Below are 22,957 nucleotides of genomic sequence, written 5' to 3'. Positions count from 1 at the left end.
AACCAAAGGATGACCAGTTTCTCTAAGATATGGGGGTTTATTTACTAAAGGCAAATCCATTTTGCACTACAAGTGCACTTGGTAGTGCAATCACTGTAGATCTGAGGGGGACATGTAAGGGAAATAAAAAAACAGCATTTTTGCTTGTACATCATTGGATGATAAAATCGGCAGAGCTTCCCCCATTTCAGATCTAAAGTGACTGCACTTGCAATGCAACCTGAATTTGCCTTTAGTAAATCAACCTCCATAGTCATCTAGCAAACACCAGAGCATAGTAACAATTTGTTTTAGCCCAGGTTCACATTGAGCTGCAGGAATGAAGCTATTTTCACTCCCGCATGTCAGTCCAGATTTCACAGACATCTGTGTGGGTTTCTGCATAGATGTCAATAGAAATCACACCCCAAAATCGCAAAAAGTAGTACAGGAACTGTTTTTTGAAATCTGTGCGGTGCCGCACCGATTAGGACGGTGCCATTGCTGCCGATTTGACACGTCAAATTTTACCAATGTAAACCAGGGCTTAGGGTCAATTCCCATTGATGTTTGGCAGTATGCATTTCACCACATTACTGCAACACGTATTAGTACAAAATGAATAGTTTTCCTTTAAAACTGCAAGCGTTAACCTGTCATAATGCTTTGCATTAATGCATTACTGTCCCGCATAGTGTGAATGGGCCCTGAAGACTGACATTGCTGAAATTTTCTTCCTGAATCATTTGCCTAGCTGCCATTCTGACTCTCAGGCTTCAGTATCCAGTTTCACCTTTAGGCAAGGTTTCCACTACTGCGACCCCAAAATCATGCGATTTACAGTGCGACTTTGCTATGCGATTTTTGATGTGGCGTCATGCACAAGTTAGAACTATGTGAGGACAAGTTGCACCAAAGTCAGAACAAAGTAGTGCAAAAACCTTTTTTTTGAGTCGTTGTGACTTGAGTCGCACCAATTAGAACAGGGACCATTGAAATACATGGGTTTTAACTTGACATGTGTCAAGTCGCACAACAACTCACAGTAGTGAAAACAGGGCCTAAGTGAAGTTGTCCTTTACTAAATGTACTTTAAGGGGACACCGAGTACGGTTATCTGTAGGAATAAATGAGGCTGCAGCGCATGCATGGGAGGGTTTTACCAAAGGACATTATTCAAAGACCGAGGATCAATATGACAGCCAGGCATCTTTTAGTACAGGTTTCCTTTAAAGTGTACAGAAAGTTACAAGGTCTACTGCCTCACTATTTCTACAAAACCCCCTGAACAGGTGACCTCAGCAGAAAAATGTAACCAACAGCTTTTTAGAATCCAATATAATAAAAATACAATTATAAAGAAATACACGGATAAAACATTTTGATTCTAAAATATATACATCTCATACTGCAAACAATGCAGTTTTCTTTTTTAAATTAAGATTAGAAGAAAAATATACAACTTTCATTTACACAGAAAGGTATTGTCATTTGCTATCACTGTTTTACGTCAATAGTAAATGTTGATGGCCAGAATATACCACTGAGCTGCGGTAACGCACCTCCACAATGCACCCTTCACCTCCAAAACCCGTTTAGCGTTGAGCTGTGTTACTGAAAATGCAGGAGGTATGCTTTTTGATCCATTGTGGTGCATTAAGCGGCCTAATCAATTGAAATGGAGACAAAAGGTGAGCGACAAAACCTAAATCTCCCAGGATGGTGGGAAACAGTTGGGAATTATGGAAGAGATGTCACTGTTAGAGTATCCAAAAAAATATTAGACAATGCTTATAGCTAATCTCTTGCATCTAGTGTATGGACTATTTAACATTGCAACTGTGCATCATAAATATTATAGGAAAGAAATATATGTACTTTAGAAACAAATGCACAAAGCAAATGCTTAGCGCAGGGATCCTCAAACTACGGGCTGCCAGCTGTCGCGCATCCCATGAGGCATTGTAAAACTCTGACATTCACAGACATGACTAGGCATGATGGGAATTGTAGTTTCTGAACAACTGGAGGGCCGTAGTTTGAAGACCCCTGGTTAGCGTTTCAGTCAGTATACGTTTTATAAACTTGCCCCTCAGTATCTATATACAGTATGTACAAAAACCTACATATATAATAGGGGGTTAGCTAAGCTAGGGTGATAAAGCTTAAAGTAAAACTATAGGCAAAACTTTGTTAATTTTGGATAGAGCAAGAAAGGGTTATAAAGACCTGTAAGTTTTATTTTTGTCAACCTTGTCCCATTGGGGGTATTTCCCTTCACTTTCTGCCCCATAGCCCAAACAGGAAGTGAGAGGGAATCCCTGCAAATTAAGGGAATCTATTGGGGACCCCCAGGGGAACCAGAACCTGTGTCCCCATTGGAAGATTTCCCCTCCATTTTCTGGGGATAACCCAAAATTATTTTTTTTTAAACTTTCACTGATAATGGTAAACAGGACAAATGGGGAGGGTGAAAACAGGGGGGCACAGACCGCAGAAAAAAAAAAAACAACCTGACAGATGTTCTAATCCTTCACCCCTCTATCCAAAACCAAAAAAAATGCCTTTAGTTATACGTTAAAGCAATTCTGTTGAGATTTTTTTTTTTTTTTAAAAACAAAGTACCCTCTGCAAAAAAGTGAATTCATATCGATCTCCCCGTAATCTGCCCTGTATTGCAGAGATACAGATGCTTGAAAATTCTGTTCTGTAGTGACACAGGCAGCCAGTGTGAGGTGCCATAGAGCACAGGAAAGGACCAGACATCTGACACTCCTGGAAGTGTTGGATTCTTTGAGCTGCTGTAAAGCTGGCCATACATGGCACAAAATTTGTTCAGTAGATGGCCCTGTCTGTATCTCTCAGTTGGACATCTCTTAATTGAAAAATCAAAGGCGCCGGGGGAAATTTGTCTGCTGAACAGCCCCTGCATCCAATCAGATGCAGACACAGTCCAGGTATTTTGACAGCTGGTGGGGCCAGCTGCCAAAATACAAATATTCGCAACAGGAGATTTGTCCGTCTGCCGCTGTATAGTGTAGATCAGGGATATGCAATGAACGGACCACCAGCTGTTGCAGAACTACAACTCCCATGAGGCATAGCGAGACTCTGACAGCCACAAGCATGACACCCAGAGGCAGAGGTATGATGGAACTTGTAGTTTTGCAACAGCTGGAGGTCCGTTAATTGCATATCTCTGGTGTAGATGAAGGAATCGGTTGGATTTCTTCCATTAAGCCTGTGCACAGGCGGCAGGAAAATGTATGATCTCCCTTCTTTGCAGGGGACACTTTGTTTTTGCAGTAGCTTACACCATAAGTGAAAAAGTGGGTGTGTCTATTAAATAAGGGATGTGGCTAGTATGAACATGGTGGCTTTTTTCATGAATACCAGAAGAATACAATGGGGGTTATTTACAAAAGGCAAATCCACTTTGCACTGCAAGTGCAGTTGCTGTAGATCTGAGGGGAAGCTTTGAAATTAGGCAAAGCTCTGCTGATTTTATCATCCAATCATGTGCAAGCAAAAATGCTGTTTTTTTATTTCCTTGCATGTTTACCTCGGATCGATAATGACCGCACTTGCAATGCACTTTAGTGCAAAGTGGATTTGCCTTTCATGAAGAACCCCCAATGTTTTCTTCCTATAGTGGGCCTTCAATGAGGCTACTTTAAGGAACAATTATAAAGGCTGCTTTGCAATCAAGTGTCACCTGCCAACTATGCTGTGAAAAAAGTTGGGTCCAGTTTATGGAGAATGAGAGGAATCAAAGGATGTTTATACATTGTGCAAAGAAACAAGGTTCGCCCTGTTCGCCCTTGATGTTACGGAAACCGCACATTTAGCAGCTCAAAATTTATAACTACTACATTTTCATGTATACCTTCTATCATAGCTGGCTGTTTGTTCCATCTTTTAGTGATCATTTATAGCAAGTAATGACAGCTGATTTTAGAAACAGGAATATTTTCCCATGGTAGCTTACACCTATCACAATTTGATATGGTAACCGGATAATGCATCATTCTCTGAACTGAGGGTAGACATGTTCTTCAATCTAGATCTGAGCTGGGTCCTTTGTAGCCGTAGGCCCAATAGCAGGTCGTCACTTCCATCTGTGTTACCCAACCGGTGACATCTGCCGGTCAGAATCCATCCATTGCAATCTTTGGCTTCTACTTCTGGCAGTAAAGGTAACTTGCAGTACTATCTCCAAGAATCGTAGTTCGTTAGAAATCTGTAGTTGTTAAGGAGCTCATCCTGGCTCAGCATGCTCAGAAATGGAGAGATTTAATGTAGATATGAGTATTAATAACCATGTACCACCCTCTGGACGTGTGCAGAAATAATGTAGGACAAGGTTTTATGATCTCTCTCTATGATGGCCTGTGTTGATGGGCTTTTGTTTGCATCAGAACGGCCCCTCTTTTATACTTATCAATGGAAATGCATAAGCCGATTGATGCAGCTTAGAAGGAGGTCAACTGCAAATAAACTGCACCTGGCAATAAACTATGAATGATGTGAGAAGGTTTTTAAAATGAATGTTAAATGCAAACACAATGCTCCAGATAGCAAGCTTGCTTTGCCCTTCGACACAAGCCCTTTATTTTATCCTACAAGCTAAATGTTGTAGTAAGCATCTTTACACATATACTGTATATTGGGTAGTAGTATGCACAACATAATTGCGAACCCTAAAGAGGAAGTTCTGCTTTCGACCCTCCCCCTCTTATTTTTGGCACTTTTTTGGTGGGGTGGCTGGGGTGGAGAGAGAGGAGCGGGTACCTGGTCTTGACAGGTACTTGCTCTCCTCACTCCCGGTCGGATCGCTGCAGTGATTCCACTGGAAGTTCTCCCTCCCCTCCCCCTGTTCACAGCCTTCGGTGACATGTCACAGGTCCAAGAAGGCTGCGGGACCATTCACAAAGTGCAGAGCCGCTCATGCATGTGCAGTGTGTAGCCAAGTGGGGTCACAGCCGGCTTCCCAAAGTAAACATGCCAGTGTCGGGAACCCAAAGACTGGTGAAGAACCAGCCCACGTGAGGATGGCACTGAATCCTTGGACAGGTAAGTGTTCTTTTATCAAAAGTCAGTAGTATTTGTAGCTACTGACTTATTTTCAAATGAGGCAAAGATCCTCTGCCAAAAGTCCAGGAAATGGGTCAACTTACTCCCATCAGGTATATTCTGGTGTAAAAAACGACTGTCCAATACCCGTAATAATAAAACCAATTTCATCTCTTAGCTTTAACGATGTCAGCCACCCAAAATGGAAGTTTCGGTGCTTGGAAGATGCTGGAGAATTAAACCAACCAGTGGCAAAAATATGCCACCTCCCCAGTCAGGTGGTTGCACTTCTATTTACTCGGCGTAACATCATCTTTCACATTATACAAAATTATTGCGTAAATACCGTGCGAGCTAAAAAGTTGCAATGATCGCCGTTTTATTCCCTAGGGTGTCTGATAAAAAAACATATAATAATGTTTGGGGGGTTCTGCGTAATTTTCTAGCAAAAAAATTATGATTTTTACATGTAGGAGAGAAGTGCCAGAATAGGCCCGGTATGGAAGTGGTTAATAAAAGGGTAAACAATTTCATTTAATTTAAATTTGTATTACTTCTAAACATTATGCTTCCACCAGGAAGAACCTTCTGAGATAAAATCCCAAGCAGTGTTAGCTGAAAGAAAGAAGAAAGGATTTAATACTCACAGTGAGGTTATTAATTCCTTCAGAAAAAGCCCCTATTTGCTTTACCATCCCCTCTGAATGCTCCATCTGTAAAATCAGTCAGCAGCCTCGTAAATAGGAAGGAAGTTTGACGACTTTACACACAGCACTGAGCTAGTACCCATGCACCACACACAGGACACTACAAAAGAAAAAACTCACACCATCTGTTATGAAAGAAGACAATGAAATTCATGCAGAGAAGACCTGTACAATGTTATTCAATGCAAACGTACATTAACAGTCATATACCATAATACGTCTTTATATATTAGCCTCCTGTAACCCAGGCAGGACTCAGACTAAGGGGGGGGGGAAGGGGGCAGCCCTCTGAGCCTATAAAAGCCTTGTTAAATGGGCAGAAGGATGACCTCATCAGTGTGCTGCTGCTCATTTATTATTCATCTAGCGGGTTGGGGGTGGGTCCCTGACCGACCAGTTATTGTGTACCTGATGCAGACCTAGTTGTGAAATCTGGCAGGGGAGGCTGAATGACAAGACTAAATTAAAAGATATACAAATCTTTTGTCAGTTCAAACCGAATATTGTACATTATAATAAATATATTAATATGTGAATATGTATATGCTGCATTTTCTGTGGAAACTACAAACAGTAAATCTGAAATGTATTTACAGAAAAATAATTAGTATCATAAAAGTGCAGCTCCCTGATTTTAAATCAGAGATTTACCATGGCTTAGCCCAGGGGTCTCCAAACTGCGGCCCGAGGGTCAGATGTGGCCCTTTGCTATCCTTTATCCGGCCCTTGGGGCACTATTCCTCCCACTGGCACCAACAATGGGGCACTATATCTTCAATCGATACCAATGATGGGATATGGTTCCTCCTACTAATAGGGAAAATACTCCTCCTCCTATTGACCACCAACCTTGAGGACATATTTATTCTCACTGATGCTGTGCCGGTGACATTTTCTACCCCCATTGGCCACAATCCGGCCCTCCTCTAGTCTCAAGGACAATAAAGTGGCCCTTTGTTTGAAAAGTTTGGCAACCCTTGGCTTAGCCTATAAGAAGCATGATACACAGAAAAAAAAAGGATGTTGTTTCAGCAAAATAATGGCTTTGAAAATTTCACGGCGCTGTAATCTCTATTTTCCAGTAAATAGGGTCATACCTTTCTGGTTTTGCTGTACTTTGGTTCAGCTATTTCTAGTAATCAGCTTAGCAGTGTTAGAACAATTCATAAAATGCCTAACCCCATGTCTAAAGCTGACTATACACTACACAAACTGATTGTACAATCTATTACATCAGGGGTGTTCAACCCGTGGCCCCGCAGAGTCCTCTGATATGGGCCACAACCTGAAACCAGGGAAGCACATGCCCATGCTCTGGGATAGAGGGTCAGCAAGTCCAGATTGTGATCAACAGGTTCCCGAACCGACATTCTAGAGAATCAAAGTGCATGGAGCCGGCGCCGATAGGGGGCTGCGGAGGGAGCAGGAGTCGCATAAGCTTTTCGGACGCTAGCTGGGCGGGTTTAAAAAAAAAAAAAAGCAAAGTAAATGTTGCCACTCTTGCAAAGCGCTTTTCAGGCGCTGTAGAAGCGCTGCCCATTCATTGCAATGGGCAGGGCATTTTGGGAGCACAAAATACAGAGCTTCCAAACCACCCCAAAGATGCTACTTGCAGGACTTTTCAGAAGCGCACCACCCCAGTTTGAAATGAGACACTGCAATGAATGGGAGGCGGTTTTCAGACGCTTTGCAGAGGCCATTTCTAGAGCTAAAACGCATGACAACGGACCCTGTGTGAAAGTGGCCTTAGTGAAGGCAGTGTTATAGGGGGACAAGACAGTAGGGGCTTGTTTACATTTGCGGTTTGGGGGGCTGGTAATACCTCATAGTTCACTGTGGCTCATTACCAAGTGGAAGTAAACCCATCCATAAAACAGAAATGTAACACTCCCATTGGTTGTGTCCTCAATAGGGGGGTTTACTTACACTTTAAAGTGGAAGTAAACCCTGATGGGTTTACTTCCTCTCTGATTCCCTGCAAAGGTAAAGCATAATGGACTACTATGCATCGCATAATAGTCCATTATGTGTCACTTACCTGACACAGGAGCCAGTGAAGTCACCGCTGTCCCCTTGTGTACAGAGCCTCCATCTTCTTGGTGGGTCTCGCTGCTCATTTGACGGAGCCGCGATGACGTCACTCCCGCGCATGCGAACGGGAGCCGCCACTCCTGGCATATCGCCGTTAACAGCGGCGCGCTCAGTGCGCCTGCCTTTTGGCAAATATCTCCTAAACCGTGTAGGTTTAGGAGATATTTCTTGGACCTACAGGTAAGCCTTAATCTAGGCTTACCTGTAGGTCAAAGTGGGTTGTAAGGGTTTACAACCACTTTAAGTGGCCCTCACTCTACAAAGGGTTGAGCACCCCTGCTTTAGATCTACCATCAACTATGTAGTGCAAGAGCCTGCCTAATTTGATACTAATTGAATAGTTTGCTCAGGTTTGTCCTTGTATTCATTTTGTAACTCAAAAGGAAAAATAAAATTGTATTTTATAGTACATGGACAACTATGGCCACAGAATAATTAAAAGAAAAAAAACAAACATGCAAAAAACATGCTGAAATAAAATCGGTCTTATGAATGAGAAACAGACTGATAACAAAGGACAAATCACATCAAGTGTAAAAATGTAAGTGTATGAAAAAAATGTTATTCAGGATAACCAATTGAGCATTTAACCCTCATTGGTAACCTCACTAGATGAATGAAAACTAGATTCACTTTACAAATTTTACTTTTCTTTTATCAGATCGTTTTTATATTGTAAAATGACAAATTCTTTTAAAATCACACATAAATTATATACAAAAGGCTCAAATTAAGAAGCTTTATACAAGGGTAAGGATAGTTATTTCAAGCCATGTGACTGCATTTTCAAATCGCATTAGTCTCTTAATAAAATAACTATCCTTATCCTGGTGTTTTAGCTTTGTATGTTGAACCTGGAATGAGAATATATGAAATATCTATCTATCTAGATCTATATCTATAGCTATATATCTATATCTATATATCTATATCTATATATATCTATCTATATCTATATCTATATATATATGCACAGTACATACAGTCTGATGATTTGACTTTTCAATAATACCGTCTATTTTCATGTATTCCATCTGGTGTTCCCATTATCTAAAGTTTACTTACCAGATACAAACAGTGTTAATAATTATAATAAATTTCCTCAATGCCAAGTAATTCTAGTGAGCCAAGGTAGGATAACTGCCTCACCCTGTGCGGGGACAACTGGCGTAGCCAACGATGATGTCGGTATAGGACTTGATGAGGTGGGTCTAGTACAGGATTTTAACATCCAGGCCCACTTATCACTATGCGAGTCAAGGTAGGCAGCATTGATAGCAAAAAGCTTAGTGATCAGCACTCCTGCCTTTCGGTACTAGCCTGAACCCAATCTACATGATGGTTTTTAGGTTTGTAAGATATCCTCATGTTGTTCACTTGCATTGGTTGACTCCAAGCGCTGCTATGGTTCCCTCTCAAAAACATAGTGGTAAGTTTAAAGGAAACCTGTTCTGAGAGAAATATTAAGGCTGCATTACTGACCTCCTTTTCTAAATGGCTAGTTTGACCCAGGGACCGCGCTGGACTGATTAAATTGGTTACTGCCATTTTTTTTGTTGGTTCTGCAGAGTGGTGGTGCCAATTCCCAGTTGGAGGTTTGGGCTGTATCTTACTGGTATGACGGAGCCATCGTTTCAGCTTAGGCAAAACTTAAACAAGGAAGGAGGAGCACCTGGTGCACCCCGGGCGCTCCTCCTTTCTCATTTACTACTTCCGCTTGAAAATGGTAGCTTACACGGTTTAATAATCAAAAAAAAATATAGCTGCGCTAAACCTTTTAAAACAAAATTATAAAGTGACATAATCTTTCTAATTTACAAAAAATCTCAAGAACATGCAAAATAGTGCCAAAGTAATGATTTCCAGGCATATAAGCAGTCCAAAGAAAAGGAAAGATGGATAGGATGCTGAATCTTAGTCCGTTTTCGGTGACTCTCAAAACCACCCTTTACACACGTAGCAGGTGCACCCAGAGGAGAAAGAGATTATCCACCACCAAATTAGAGGAGGCTTACCAGCTGTCAAGATCTCTTTTTAAGGAGATCATACGGGCTTGTAAAATGTTACGTTCCTGGTCCCCTCACTGGGCTCTGTTGGTAACACCAATCTATCTGCTCCCTCTTTATGGTATATCTCGTTCCACCACAATCATTTAGTAGGGCAAAGAAAGAAGAAAAGAAGCTCCCATAGCATAATTCCGTAAAGATTTATTAAAATATAAAAAGTAAAGTAACAACTCACGAATTCCCAGCAGAGTATAAGTGTATAGCGTATAAAAAACGAGCCGGCCGGCTCTCTCTTGTTTGCACTGCCCGCCCTTCCTGGTTAACGTGGAAATGCGGTGACGTCAGCACGCATGGGTGAGCGGGGTGCTGACGTCACCGCATTTCCACGTTAACCAGGAAGGGCGGGCAGTGCAAACAAGAGAGAGCCGGCCGGCTCGTTTTTTATACGCTATACGCTTATACTCTGCTGGGAATTCGTGAGTTGTTACTTTACTTTTTATATTTTAATAAATCTTTACGGAATTATGCTATGGGAGCTTCTTTTCTTCTTTCTTTGCCCTACTAAATGATTGTGGTGGAACGAGATATACCATAAAGAGGGAGCAGATAGATTGGTGTTACCAACAGAGCCCAGTGAGGGGACCAGGAAGGTAACATTTTACAAGCCCGTATGATCTCCTTAAAAAGAGATCTTGACAGCTGGTAAGCCTCCTCTAATTTGGTGGTGGATAATCTCTTTCTCCTCTGGGTGCACCTGCTACATGTGTAAAGGGTGGTTTTGAGAGTCACCGAAAACGGACTAAGATTCAGCATCCTATCCATCTTTCCTTTTCTTTGGACTGCTTATATGCCTGGAAATCATTGCTTTGGCACTATTTTGCATGTTCTTGGGATTTTTTGTAAATTAGAAAGATTATGTCACTTTATAATTTTGTTTTATAAGTTTTAGCGCAGCTATATTTTTTTGATTATTGTACATTGTGTGTGTCTCGCATTGGGTTGCAGCAAGAACTTACTATTGTCAGTATTAACACTAATATCAGGTTTTGTTTTATTTACACTTGATTTTTCATGTATATTTTTCTAGCACTTTATTTAGACCAGCGCTGTTTTTCGAAGGTTTTATAGCTTACACGGTTTAACTGACCCACTCATTAAAGAATTGTTCCATGCAAAACTGATAATACAGTGCTTAAGTAGATGCCGCAAACCTGAACATTTTTTCTATCTATTGGGATTCTAGCATCCAGGACATATAAAAAGCCAGAAATGGACTCAAGTCCACCAAGCTCATTAACTTTTAAATGGACAGGTCTGTAGTACTTTTAGTCACCAACACATAACAAGAATAAAAGTATGGTTTAATATCCTTAAAGTGGAACTTCACCCTAACAGGTAAGTTCCACTATGCTCCCTCCCCAACACTTTTTTTGGGGGAAGAGAGCGGGTACCCATTTCTAGCAGCTACTCACTCTCCCTTCTACTCCAATCGCCTAGGCGATCTTCACTGGAAGTTCACCCATCCCTCTCCACCTGCAATCACATCACAAGCTTCTGGTACCAGTGACGTGTCCCAGGAGGCTGTGGGACCAGTCACAGGACAGAGCACGGCTCACGCATGTGCAGAGGTGAGCCGGCTGCAAAACTGCTAGGAATCGCAGCTGGCTTTCCTCAGCAAACATGGAGGGGCCAGGGACCCGAAGACCAGTAACGAATCAGCCTGGGTGAGGACATCGCAGGTTCCCTGGACAGGTAAGTGTCTCTTTATTAAAAGTCAGAAGCTAGAACATTAGCTGCTGACTTAATTTTTTTTAAATGACTAAAGAACCTCTATTTATACACTCAGTCCACGTCAGTGCCTCAAGTAATTAAAGCAAGGTGGTAAGCCTGTGGAAACAATAAAGGATGCCACACACCGCCAGCTCAACAGGTGAAGAAGAATGTGAACAGCCTCAGCATCGGGCTCCTCCTAAACGATACCATTGACGCATTTCGGCCCACCCACCAGAACTTAATCGTAGCGGTGCAATGGGGTAAGCCTGCCTGACAGCCAGTCAACATTTTTCAGTAAAAGAGGTCACCAACTGACATCTCAATCTTTTCTTTCATGCCAGGTTTCCTTTATTAAAGTGGTAGTAAAGTCCATTTGTTTATGTTTTACCTACAGGTAAGCCTATAATCAGGCTTACCTGTAGGTACTGTAAAGGTCTCCTAAATGTGCAATGTTTAGAAGATATTTACTTGTGTAGCAACCAGCGATGTCACCTGAAGGAGTGGCATACCTGTGCTGTTCCTCCAGAGCTCTGTGTCAAAACAGCAGGAGTGATATCATCGCAGCTCAGCCATTCAAAAGGACCGGAGCCCGCGAACACGGAAGGAAAATCGGGTGAAGATGGAAGCCCCATCAGTGGTGAAAGCATGCCACTGGGGGGCTTCATTTTAAAGGTAAGTTTCACACAATGTGCTAGTATTTCGATGCATGTGAACACATTATTACATTACCTTACAGACGTTTCTTTTTTGTTTTTTTACTTCTCCAGTTTACTACCACATTAAAGTTGCTTTCATCTAAAATGAGGTCAAGGACCAATGTGGCTAGTCTAGTCTAAATTACTGCACAGCCTTTAGCCCAACATGAATGGCAGTGCAGGACTGTTGCAAAGAAGTCAACATCCATGACAGCAAACCATCAGAAGATAAAACCAGCTTATACATATAAAGGCCCGTACATACGCATTGTTTTTTGGACGTCAATTGTGATACAATGACTGATCATCCGCAAATCTTACCGTTAGTACGGTGCTTTCGACAGCCGATTTCACTTTTTCGTCAGACAAAAGCTGGATGTGCAGACTATAACATTTTTTGTCGGATATAAAATCAATGGCTGATTTTTGTTTCACTAGTACAGTTTTGGTATAAAAAAAAAAAAAATTGTAAGAGCAAGACTACGCATGCTCAGAAACAAAAGAATACATACAAAACTATTCAACGCGTTACGTCACTTCTGACGTATTCTGTCAAACGCAAATTGACCTCTTCACTTTCGACATGAGACTAGCATGCCAAAATATCGTACATCCGAAAATCAAAGCGCTTGTAGGAGGCTTTAGCCATAACTAGCCCTAGTCATAGCTATTTTTATCATTTGCCGTTAAACCGCATAGAAGGTAATTTTGTTGGTTCATTATAGTAGATGTTGGCTTTTTGGAAAGAAAGTCTACAATTTACATCAAGGGGCAGTATGGTCATGCAACCCACAACACAGGGCCTTTTCCCTTAGTAGGCTCAATAAAAAAAAAGTGCTGCTTGACTAAATTCAGAGTTGAGACATTTCAGGAAAGCATTGCAATATGGCCACTAGATGGAGCTGTTGATCATTTGAAAATAAACAGATTAGACACATTATGGGGATTTCTTTTGATGTCTCAGACATTTGCACAGTATTTTTTTTAAATAAATATATCCCTTTGAGTTGCAAGATTTTCTCCCAACTTCTATTCACAAAATGTTGGCTCCACTCTCTGCGTTTACCATAACCAATAGGACACACAAGCAGTTATTAGTAAGAGATTAAACATACCCACCAAAATGTTGTTAAAAATAATATCTGGAGACAGTTAATCCCTGGAGCCCACTAGGTCCATGTTAGGGTTGCCAACTCAAAATGTATTCATTTTACATGGATTTAAACATTTTCCCACAGACTTTGCATACAACTATCAATTTTAACCTCAAACCAAAATTTGTATAAAATTATAGCTTACCCATCCTTAGAAGTGGTGGCTGCATCAGTTATTTTTCAGAAGAAAAAGCTAAAAACATTCCTAGCAAATACAGAAAATTCCTGTTGACCTTGCCAGAAATGCAATGAGCTTGATGCTTTCAGCAGTGGCGACCCGTGCACTGTGGGCACACGGGCGCTGCCCCCACTATCCATGCGCCGGCCCCTTTTCAGGCTGCCGGATGCATGGATTTGTATGGCGGGGGTGGTACTTTTTGAAGCACCTGATTAGAGCTAGAGGCTCTAATCAGCTTTAAAATAGGGTGGGCTCAGGGCGCAGAGAGTGCGCCTAATTGTGTGATGATAGCAAATTAATTTTCACTATTTCCACAATAACCTTCCTCCCCACCAATCAGGCAGGGCGTCAGACTTGCTTCCTGATTCGCTAAAGCGCCAGGAAATCCTATTGGATGCCTGGCGCTTAGGAAGAGAAGCGGAGGAGACATGCGCTGGAGCGGAGGTCGTCGCTGCTCTGAGAGGTGCTGCTGCAGTGCTATGGCAAGTCCCCTCGGCTCTGTCAGAGCTGCGTGGGGGGGGGGGGCATTGGGGTGCTGCCAGAGCCACATACCCCGCGGGGGGGGGGGTTGGTGGGCACAATTGGCTGCATATGATGGGGGGTTCAGTATTTTTCAGTTCGTTTGCGCTCCCCAAAAGTTTGAGTGAGCTTAAAACAAAGCACAAAGGACCTTCTTTATTGTGTAAACTACTAGTCCCATCATCCCACCATAATGGAGACGAACAAAGGCAAATGAACTAAGTGATAACGAAGGTTGCCTCCATAGATACAATGGAAAAATCAGTGTAGACATTAAGGGACAGAAGTTTGCTATTAGCAGGATCTAGGTGAAAATAAAGGGGAAAAAAAAAAAAGACCACCACAAATGCGGCCACCACATCCAAAATTGGTAAGTTGTAATATGTGACATTTTTGGGTATAAATATGCTTTAACAGACAGACAGTCTATACATTTTGCACAGTTGACCACCCTGAATTTGGAAGGTTTGATTGAACAATATGTATTCACCACAATACATACCAAACAGGTTAGAATGAAGGATTACAATGAAATGAAGCCAGGAGATGGATGGTTTACATAACTTAATAATGTTCATTTATTACATCTTCAGTGATCAATCAATAATCTAGCAGTCTTTTATATACTGTACACGTAACATTTTCATCCGAAAACTCATTTTCTTCCATACTTCTCAGACCTCAATAAAACCCAATCATCATAACACTGCTCAGCGACTATTTACACAGTTCATAATCGTAATCATATTTAAATATTTGCAGTTAAATTAGAATTTTCTTCAGCAGACAACAATGCAGCCTCTGTATAAAATCGGTAAAGTGTCTATGATGCAACTCCAGCGCCAGGCCATGCTCGACATCATATAAAAATATCTCAAATATAGATTTACTTCTTCTACAAAAGCAAAAAGTCTGTCTTTTGGGTGAAGCCATTCTGGTAAAGACGGTTGGGTGGTTACATGGCGATACGTGGTTAAAGACACAGAGGACAATAAGGGGGGGGGATGTATGTAGGGGAGGGGGTGATGCCAAATGCGGATGCCTTTAGATTAGTCTGCCCACCTGCTCCAGTTTGTCAGCCTCTTTTACAGCACTGTTGTTGGGCGCCTTGACTTCGCTTTTCTGGGGGGTGGCATCCACCGGGCACACATAGTCTGTGGAGTCGTCAAATTTCTTCTTGCGGAGATGGCCAAAATTGGACAGTCCAAGCTTCTTTGGCTGAAATAACAATGGTATCAATGATTGAAATGGAAGATTACACTTTGAAAAAAGGCATTGGTATTCTATTGGTTTAGAATAGCTTTGGGAATATGGATGGGTTAGTGTTGGTATATAGCGTGGTAAAGCGGTCTTTTAAAGTGAAAGTGTAGTCAGATATAAAAAAATACTTACATTTAAGCTGGCCATAGATGGAGCAATTTTTTTCTTCCTGCAATCTGGGGTTGCAGGAAATAAATTTGCTAGGATTACCCCATCAACATAGTCAGTGTTGACAGGGGAATCCTTCCCGCTGAGCCATTGTGTTCTCCTTGCAGGGGAAGCCATCCCTGCCAGGAGAGTAAAGTGATTATTGCTGGCGGCTATAACAGTCACTAGCAATAATCACATGTAAAATCCAGCAGGCTGGTTGTATCCAATAAAATAAAATAAAAAATCGATCAACTTGGGTACATTCACCTGCCCATGCATGGTTTGAATCTCACCCGGCCCCTGCTGAAGTGGCCGAGATCTGAACCGTCAATGGCTGGCTTTGGTTGTGTTTTTAATGGTGTATAAAACTGTGGTAAATGGAATATTTAATACTACCCTCAGTAGGCCTTTAAATTAGCCTCTTGGAGCTCACTGCACAGCAAGATTTACCCAGGAGAGATAGGGCCAGCATGGAACAAGGATGAACAAGAGCTATTGACAACCCCCATTCATGCCAAATAGTGTGAATGGAGCAATCTTCCCTGCTGGATATTGTATTATGAAAGCCAGCACCCATGGATGTCAGAATACCCAAACAGTGGCTGCATCTGATTAGATGCAGCAGCTGTCCAGTCAACAATTTTCCACCTGGTTCTTCTGATCAGGTTGAAGGATGTTAAGTGGAGGGTGCCGACAGGGCCACCCATGATTCGAATTTTGGTTAGTTCACTAGGAAATTGGCTTTGTGTTTGGCCAGCTTAAAGTGTCACTAAAAAATAAAAATAAAAACCTATCAAACGCTTTTCCTACTCCCCATGAGATTTGTTTTGTGTATTCTGCAAAAAAATAAAAAAATTAAAAAAAATAGGATGATCCTGCTGTTCTCTCTCTCCCCCTTCTATCCTTGTCCCCAACACAGCTAGGATATTGTAGAGCAGTGTTGGCAGATCTGCACATGATCACGTGACTATAGAAATACACTTGTGGGTATATACACAGTGATAAAGGACAGCCTACTCCCTCCTCCTTAATGCCAACGTGACTATAGAAATAAACTTGTGGGTATATACACAGTGCTTAATCACAGCCCACTCCCTCCTCAATGCCCACTAATCAGCGAAAAACAAAATGGGAGTGGGATATTGCATGTAAATTGATGAAGGCTTCACCTCCCTTTAATTCCAAAACACAAGCTGGAGGGGTGTGACATAGCCTGCGACTGGCAGAAATTCACCCATGTTATTCCAAAAAAATAACACAAAGATTTGATTTTAAATATACATTAGAATGATGATTTAAAATGGTTTATTGATATTATTTCTTTTGACTCCGTATTCCAAAAGCTTTTTTTTTTTTTTTGAACATGTGACCAGTAGTAGAGGACTAGAAACTCCTCCTGCTTATGTTCCCCTGCAGACAGGCTGGGAAATATCTGGGTCATGTGAAAGCTGTATATCACATAGGAAAAGGGTACTTTTTTTATTAAAACAATTACAATGCCGTCATCCATATGCAGAAAGAGAAGGGGCAATGTCACTAGTAAATTGTACAGAACAGAGTTCTAGCTGATTGGATGGGAGTGCACAGGTCCAACCTCATTAGTGTGTTGTTGTCCTTTCACTAGCCAATCATATTCTGGGGCGGTCCTTGACCAAGCTCTATTGCCTTAAGTGCAGTAGAGGGAAGTGAGGTCAGAACCTGGCAGTGTTGTCTGAAGGATTTTTTAATTGGAGAAGTAGCTGCATTTTTTTCGCAGCACACAGGAAACTTCACACTTGCATATTTCCGCTGCGGATTTAGCTGGTTGTCTTCACTTCCAAATTAATTATCCCCATGATGTGGATATATATCGCCAGTAAAACACTACCTCTTAATTCTTAACAAATGTATTCCAATAACCTTTTTTTTCTATAATTAAAAGCAGAGATGCAGCTACATAGCTAAATTCCACTGAGCACTAATGCAAAAAAGCAAACCAATTAGCTTCATTCATGCCAATTTCTTGGAAAAGATTACCCCTGTGTGAGTAGGAAGGCTTTTTTTTTTTACTATACTAATAAACACATCATGAGGACACCATCAATAGTGCAAGCAGGAAAGAGAAATGTTGAAATAAGGGTAAAGCTGGACCGTTTATGCTAATGGGCCCAGTGCTAATTGCTGTGCATGTTACCTAGACTTCTATGCCATTCAAGAAGCACAATGACTTCAATATGTTTTTGTATAACAAGCTCAAATGCTGTTTGCCTGTGGAAAACGCAGTGCTGTGGTTTGTCTCTGAGTATTCTGTAGACAGGCCCTATGTGGTGATCAGCATTAGACAAAATAGAATCCCTTTAATTAGAAAGACACCATGAAATGCAAAGTGGAGTAGCAAAAAAACAAAACAAAAAAACACCTTAGTTATGTCAGATGAATAATAATAATAAAAAAAAAAAAAAAAAATGTACAGAGGGTGCAACCATTTAAGTGTAGAGTATTTATTAGAGGTCGACCGATATGGGTTTTTCTCTGGCCGATGCCGATATTTAGAAATCATGGCGGCCGATAGCCGATATATGATGCCGATTTTTTTGGGCCGATATGTTAGGCCGATTTTATTTTATTTATTTTTTTCCTTTTTTATTTATTTTTTTTTTTTTTAATCCCCCTTGATCTAACACATCTTTCCCACTGGGGCGTTTTTCAGGCGCTTTTGGGCTAAAAATAGCTCCTGTAAAGTGCCTGCAAAATGGCTCCCCTGCAGTCTGTGTGAAAGACAGAGTGCTTTCACACTGAGGCGATGCGCTGGCAGGATCTTAAAAAAAAAAGTCCTGCAAGCAGCACGTTTGGAGTGGTGTATACCGCTCCTCCACCACTCCTGCCCATTGATATGAATGGGCACCACTGCCGAAGCGCATGCAATGCGATTTGGCAGCAGTGCTTCATGGGCGCATTTAACCTCTTCCTTGGCCGCTAGCTGGGTTATATGTGCCCCACTTGCAGCCAAATAGCACCGCTAAAATGATGGTAAAGAGCCGCTAAAACTTGCGTTTTACCATCAACGCCTGCCCGCTCCAGTGTGAAAGCGGCCTTCATAAGTGATACAGAAAATTTCTTACATTTAAACATTTATTAAACAAAACAAACCTCCAATCAGTTTACTTGTATGTATGATTTAGATAAAAAACAAACAAAAAAACAAAACAAAAAAAAAACTATATATTAAATAAAAACAGTCAAAACTTTTGGACAAAAACAAAAAAAAAAAATAGGCTAACTTTACTGTTTTTATTTTATTTTTAAATAGTGTATTTTTTTCCCAAAAAAATGCATTTGAAAAGACCTCTGTGCAAATGCCGTGTGACATAAAATATTGCAACAACTGCTATTTTATTCCCTAGGATCTCTGCTAAAAAAATATATATAATTTTTGGGGGGTCTAAGTGATTTTCTGGCAGAAAAAACAGGATTTTTACTTGTAAGCAACAAGTGTCAGAAAAGATTTAGTCTTTAAATGGTTAAACTGAGAACTTCTACACACAGAGATGACTTCATTCATTCAGAAGTGTAAACATTGTATCATTTTGTTCTTTTCTTGGCAGCCTGCCCAGAGAGGAGGAAAGTTTTTTATGACGACTCAGGCAACTTACACTGACTTCTATTACAGAAGTAATTTCAAAGTCCCGCTGTAGTTCTAAATCGGCTTTTTATCAGCACAATCGGCCGATGCCGATTAATTAAAAAACGGCAAATATCGGCCGGCCGATATATTGGTCGACTTCTAGTATTTATTGCAGAGGGGGTTAAAAGCATAAAATGCACTCCTATACTGTACAAAAGTGTGGTTATGGGCACATCATCAAGCATTGCAAGGGTGACTTGAGATATTAATGCAGCGCCATCTTGAGAAAGGGGTGAATCTGGCCCTGAAATGTGTAGCCACGCCCCCTAGTCTATCATCATCTGCTCCCCCAGAAGTGGACCTGCTGTGCTGACACCCAACCACTCTGTGCTCCAGGCTGGCTCTGCAGTGCATCCTCCAGTGGCAGCCACTTCCTGCAATACTCTGCCCGCTTCCAGGCACTACTCTGCAGTACCCAGCTGCCTACATGGCATGCTCTGCTTTAGAGTGGATGTAAACCCTCACATATACGCAATGAAGTGAACAACCTAAGATGATACACACAGATGAAGCAAATCTCCCTACATAAGTTTTACATGTATATCTGCTGTCTTTCCTTCTCTACATTCTTTTGGAAGTGCAGTGGGTGTGAAGCCTGGGCTTACACTGTGTGAGAGCTGATTGGTGGGAAAGTGACCCCCCTCCCCCATTTAGGAAGAGGAACAAAAACTTCCAGAGATGCAAGCTCTCTGCTTATTTATCTCCAAGTTCCCTCCCCGACACAAAATTTCAAGCTGCTTTTATCTCCAGCGTCAGAGAGTTTGTCAGAAGTTATCATGCCGATAACATAGGAACGGAGCAGCAGAAAGACTTGAGACTTAGAGCTTTGGAGAGAGAAGTAAACACTACAGATTTTATGAAATCGGGGTTTACAACCACTTTTATATCTCGGGTCCCCCTTGTGATGCTCAAGATGATGTGCCAATAACCACACATTTATATGTGAGTGCATTTTATTGTTTTAACCCTTTGTGCAAAAAATATTCTACACTTAGATGGTTGCGCCATCTGTATTTTTTTTCTTTCATTACAGTCTTGTATCTGGAGGATTAACCCAGACTCTGGGCTTAAGAGGAACAGCAAGCCATTGATTTGAGAGTGACTATGTAGGGAGCCATGCAAGTGTTTATTCAGATCACCAAAATATATTATTTCAGAATAATATATTTTGACTTGCTACTATGTGTGTTTTTAAATCTCTTATTTTTAGTCTATTAAACCTGTGTTGTCATTAAATGTATTAAACTGTGTGATTGTAGGTGATTTTTATCTGCCAAATTCCAAAATTTCCCCCGATAACAAGTCGTTAAAAAAATAAATAAACCAAAAGCCAGCTTTGCCTTTCCAACAATACGCATTGTCCCAATGGTCAGTGAGGATGCCTATTATATGTGGAAGGCAACATGAAGGTTGGAAAGAAAGGTCAGATCATGACCATGCTAGGTCTGGTTGACATTTGCAACCCAGGGACTTAAATGGCAATGCATTTTGGCATGACATTCCAGTATCTAGCTTATCAATTACTGCTCATGCATATTGGAAATGTTTTTTTTTCAGCCTGTAAATGCTTCTCTTCTAATACACATATAAACGCCTATGTATGAATGGACACAGACTGAGAGAGGTGATTTTACACTCAGAAAAAGTAACACCAAATGCATGTAAAAGAGGCATTATTTAAACCTTGTGTGCATGAACACTTATAGACAACACAGATACACCCTAATGCTGGGTTTACACTGATGTGATGCATCACATGTGATTCGCACCGCATTTATGTGCAAATGACATGCGATTCCGTGCAGTGAAATTTGAGCCCATCATTTTGTATGGCCTGTATCACACCGCATGAACAACGTGCAGGCACCTTTTTTTTGCCGCGCTGGAAGCAGATCGCATGTATTCATACCCATGCGATCCTATTCAAGCAAGTGAACTGCATTCTAGGACCTGCTTTTGGGGTGTCGTTAACGTTTAACTGACACCTGCAGCAGATCGCATGACAACAGGGCAATTGCTATGCGGCGCAATATGGGAAAATGCAGTGTATTTCCTGCATCACATCAGGCTCGGTTCACACTGATGCAAAGTGGGAGACAAAAAGGAATCGCTGCATTTCCCATATTGCACATATTGTTCATGCAATCTACTGTGGGTGTCAATTGAAAGTTAACGATACCCCAAAAGCAGGTCGCAGAATGCAGTGCAATTGCTAGAACTGGATCACATGGGTATGAACACCCACGCATTCCGACTGCAGTGTGGCGTGATGTGGTGTGAATTGTGCCATACGAAATGATGGTCCCAAACGCACCACACAGAATCGTATACGATTTGCATAGGAATGTGGTGTGACTCACATGCAATGTAATGCATCACATCAGGGTGAATCGAGCCTAAAGCTGAAGTTTAGGTATGGCAATTTTTACATTGCTTGAACGAATGTAAGAATGTGCCATACTTGTGGGATCGCCATGGAAGTTTTACATCTGTGTAGTTGGCACAGCTCATACAGGGATTGGTGCTCACTTCCGAGTTCCGTGCAGCTACCCTGCTACCTACTGAACACAGGGGACAACTCACTTGGCACAGGCACCATTCAAGGAACAGTTTGCATTTTTTAAATGAAAGCAAAGCATTACTCAATTGGACAAGATGGGGATTGAGATGCCACCCCGCACCTCTTCCAATCAGAGAATGGCTTGTATTAATTGAGAACATGCCAAGCATTCCCTTATTGGTGCCTGTGCTAAGCGGGTGACCTCCATACACAATGGAGCCACTTGCCATGAGAACTGGAAGTTAGTTGAGACGGTAGTAGTGACTACTACAGTGTTTTCCAGCTTTCACGTGGATGGGACCCCACAAGTATAGTGTCTTCATACTTACATTATTCCAAGCTGGATCATATGTAACAATATCCATACCTGAAATTCAGCTTTAAACAGAAAAATCCAGAATCACATACATTGAAGTAATGTGCTTTATAATATTAACGGACCCGGACTTTGGCAGTGGTGGACAGAGGCGAGTAGGTTGTGGAATCCATAATCTCTCTTTTTTCCTGTTGAGATTCTGGGCCAATCAGCAAGCTGAAGTTAGTGGCTAGATGTCTCCTGAGTAGCGTCTTCTGCGCTGGAATGTTTAAGAGCATGGCGAGGGTATCCGAATTAAATCGAGGTTCTAGTATCTGTGGAGACAGAACCATCTATTCATCAGCTGAGACTACACCATGAATAATTCATTCATTACTCATTCTCTCATTTTCAGATTCTATTACGGTAACAAATTAAGCCTGCGGTTGGGGCAGACTTGTTAATCAAAGAGAAGTCCCTAGAACATTGGCTGAGATTTTTGTCCTCAGGATAAAACAAAATCTTGATTTTTTTTGAATAATGGAATAACAAGGTCCCAATGGGCAGAACACGTGAGTGCTTTGAATTCCAACAGCACAGGGGGTCTGAATACTTTTTGGCTTCATCCATCTATAGAACACCGGCATCTGGCAAAATAAATATGGGTCCATTTAAAGTATAACTCCAGACAAAAAGATTATTTTTATTTTGAAGGTTTAGAAGCGTTGGTTGTATGTTATTGCTGCGTGTTTCCCCATCAAGGAGATTTCTCAGCATTTCCTTTTCCCCAAGGCATAACTGGAAGTAGGATGAAATATCCCCAAAAACCGGCGGAATCCCAACAGTGACACCT

General features: G+C 41.4%; 1 protein-coding gene across 1 annotated transcript in view; it reads right to left on the bottom strand.

The window, feature by feature from the left end:
* Nucleotides 1–5,643: 5,643 nt before the first annotated feature.
* LOC143926222 (liprin-beta-2-like) overlaps nucleotides 5,644–22,957 on the bottom strand; it is a 32,972-nt gene continuing 15,658 nt past the window's right edge. Inside the window, exons 7-9 of the mRNA XM_077450228.1 lie at nucleotides 22,251–22,439; nucleotides 15,238–15,393; nucleotides 5,644–5,765 (exon numbers count right to left, since the gene is read on the bottom strand). Of these exons, the coding sequence (XP_077306354.1) occupies nucleotides 5,664–5,765; nucleotides 15,238–15,393; nucleotides 22,251–22,439 (447 nt within the window). The 3' untranslated portion in view covers nucleotides 5,644–5,663. The remainder of the gene's footprint in view (nucleotides 5,766–15,237; nucleotides 15,394–22,250; nucleotides 22,440–22,957) is intronic.

The sequence above is a fragment of the Lithobates pipiens genome, unplaced genomic scaffold (genome assembly GCF_037356315.1).
Source record: "Lithobates pipiens isolate NorthernLeopardFrog02 unplaced genomic scaffold, aLitPip1_a1.2 Scaffold_10, whole genome shotgun sequence".
NCBI classification, from domain to species: Eukaryota; Metazoa; Chordata; class Amphibia; order Anura; family Ranidae; genus Lithobates; species Lithobates pipiens.
The sequence above is the reverse complement of the archived record's forward strand: the minus strand, read 5'-3'. Positions and strand labels throughout refer to the sequence as shown.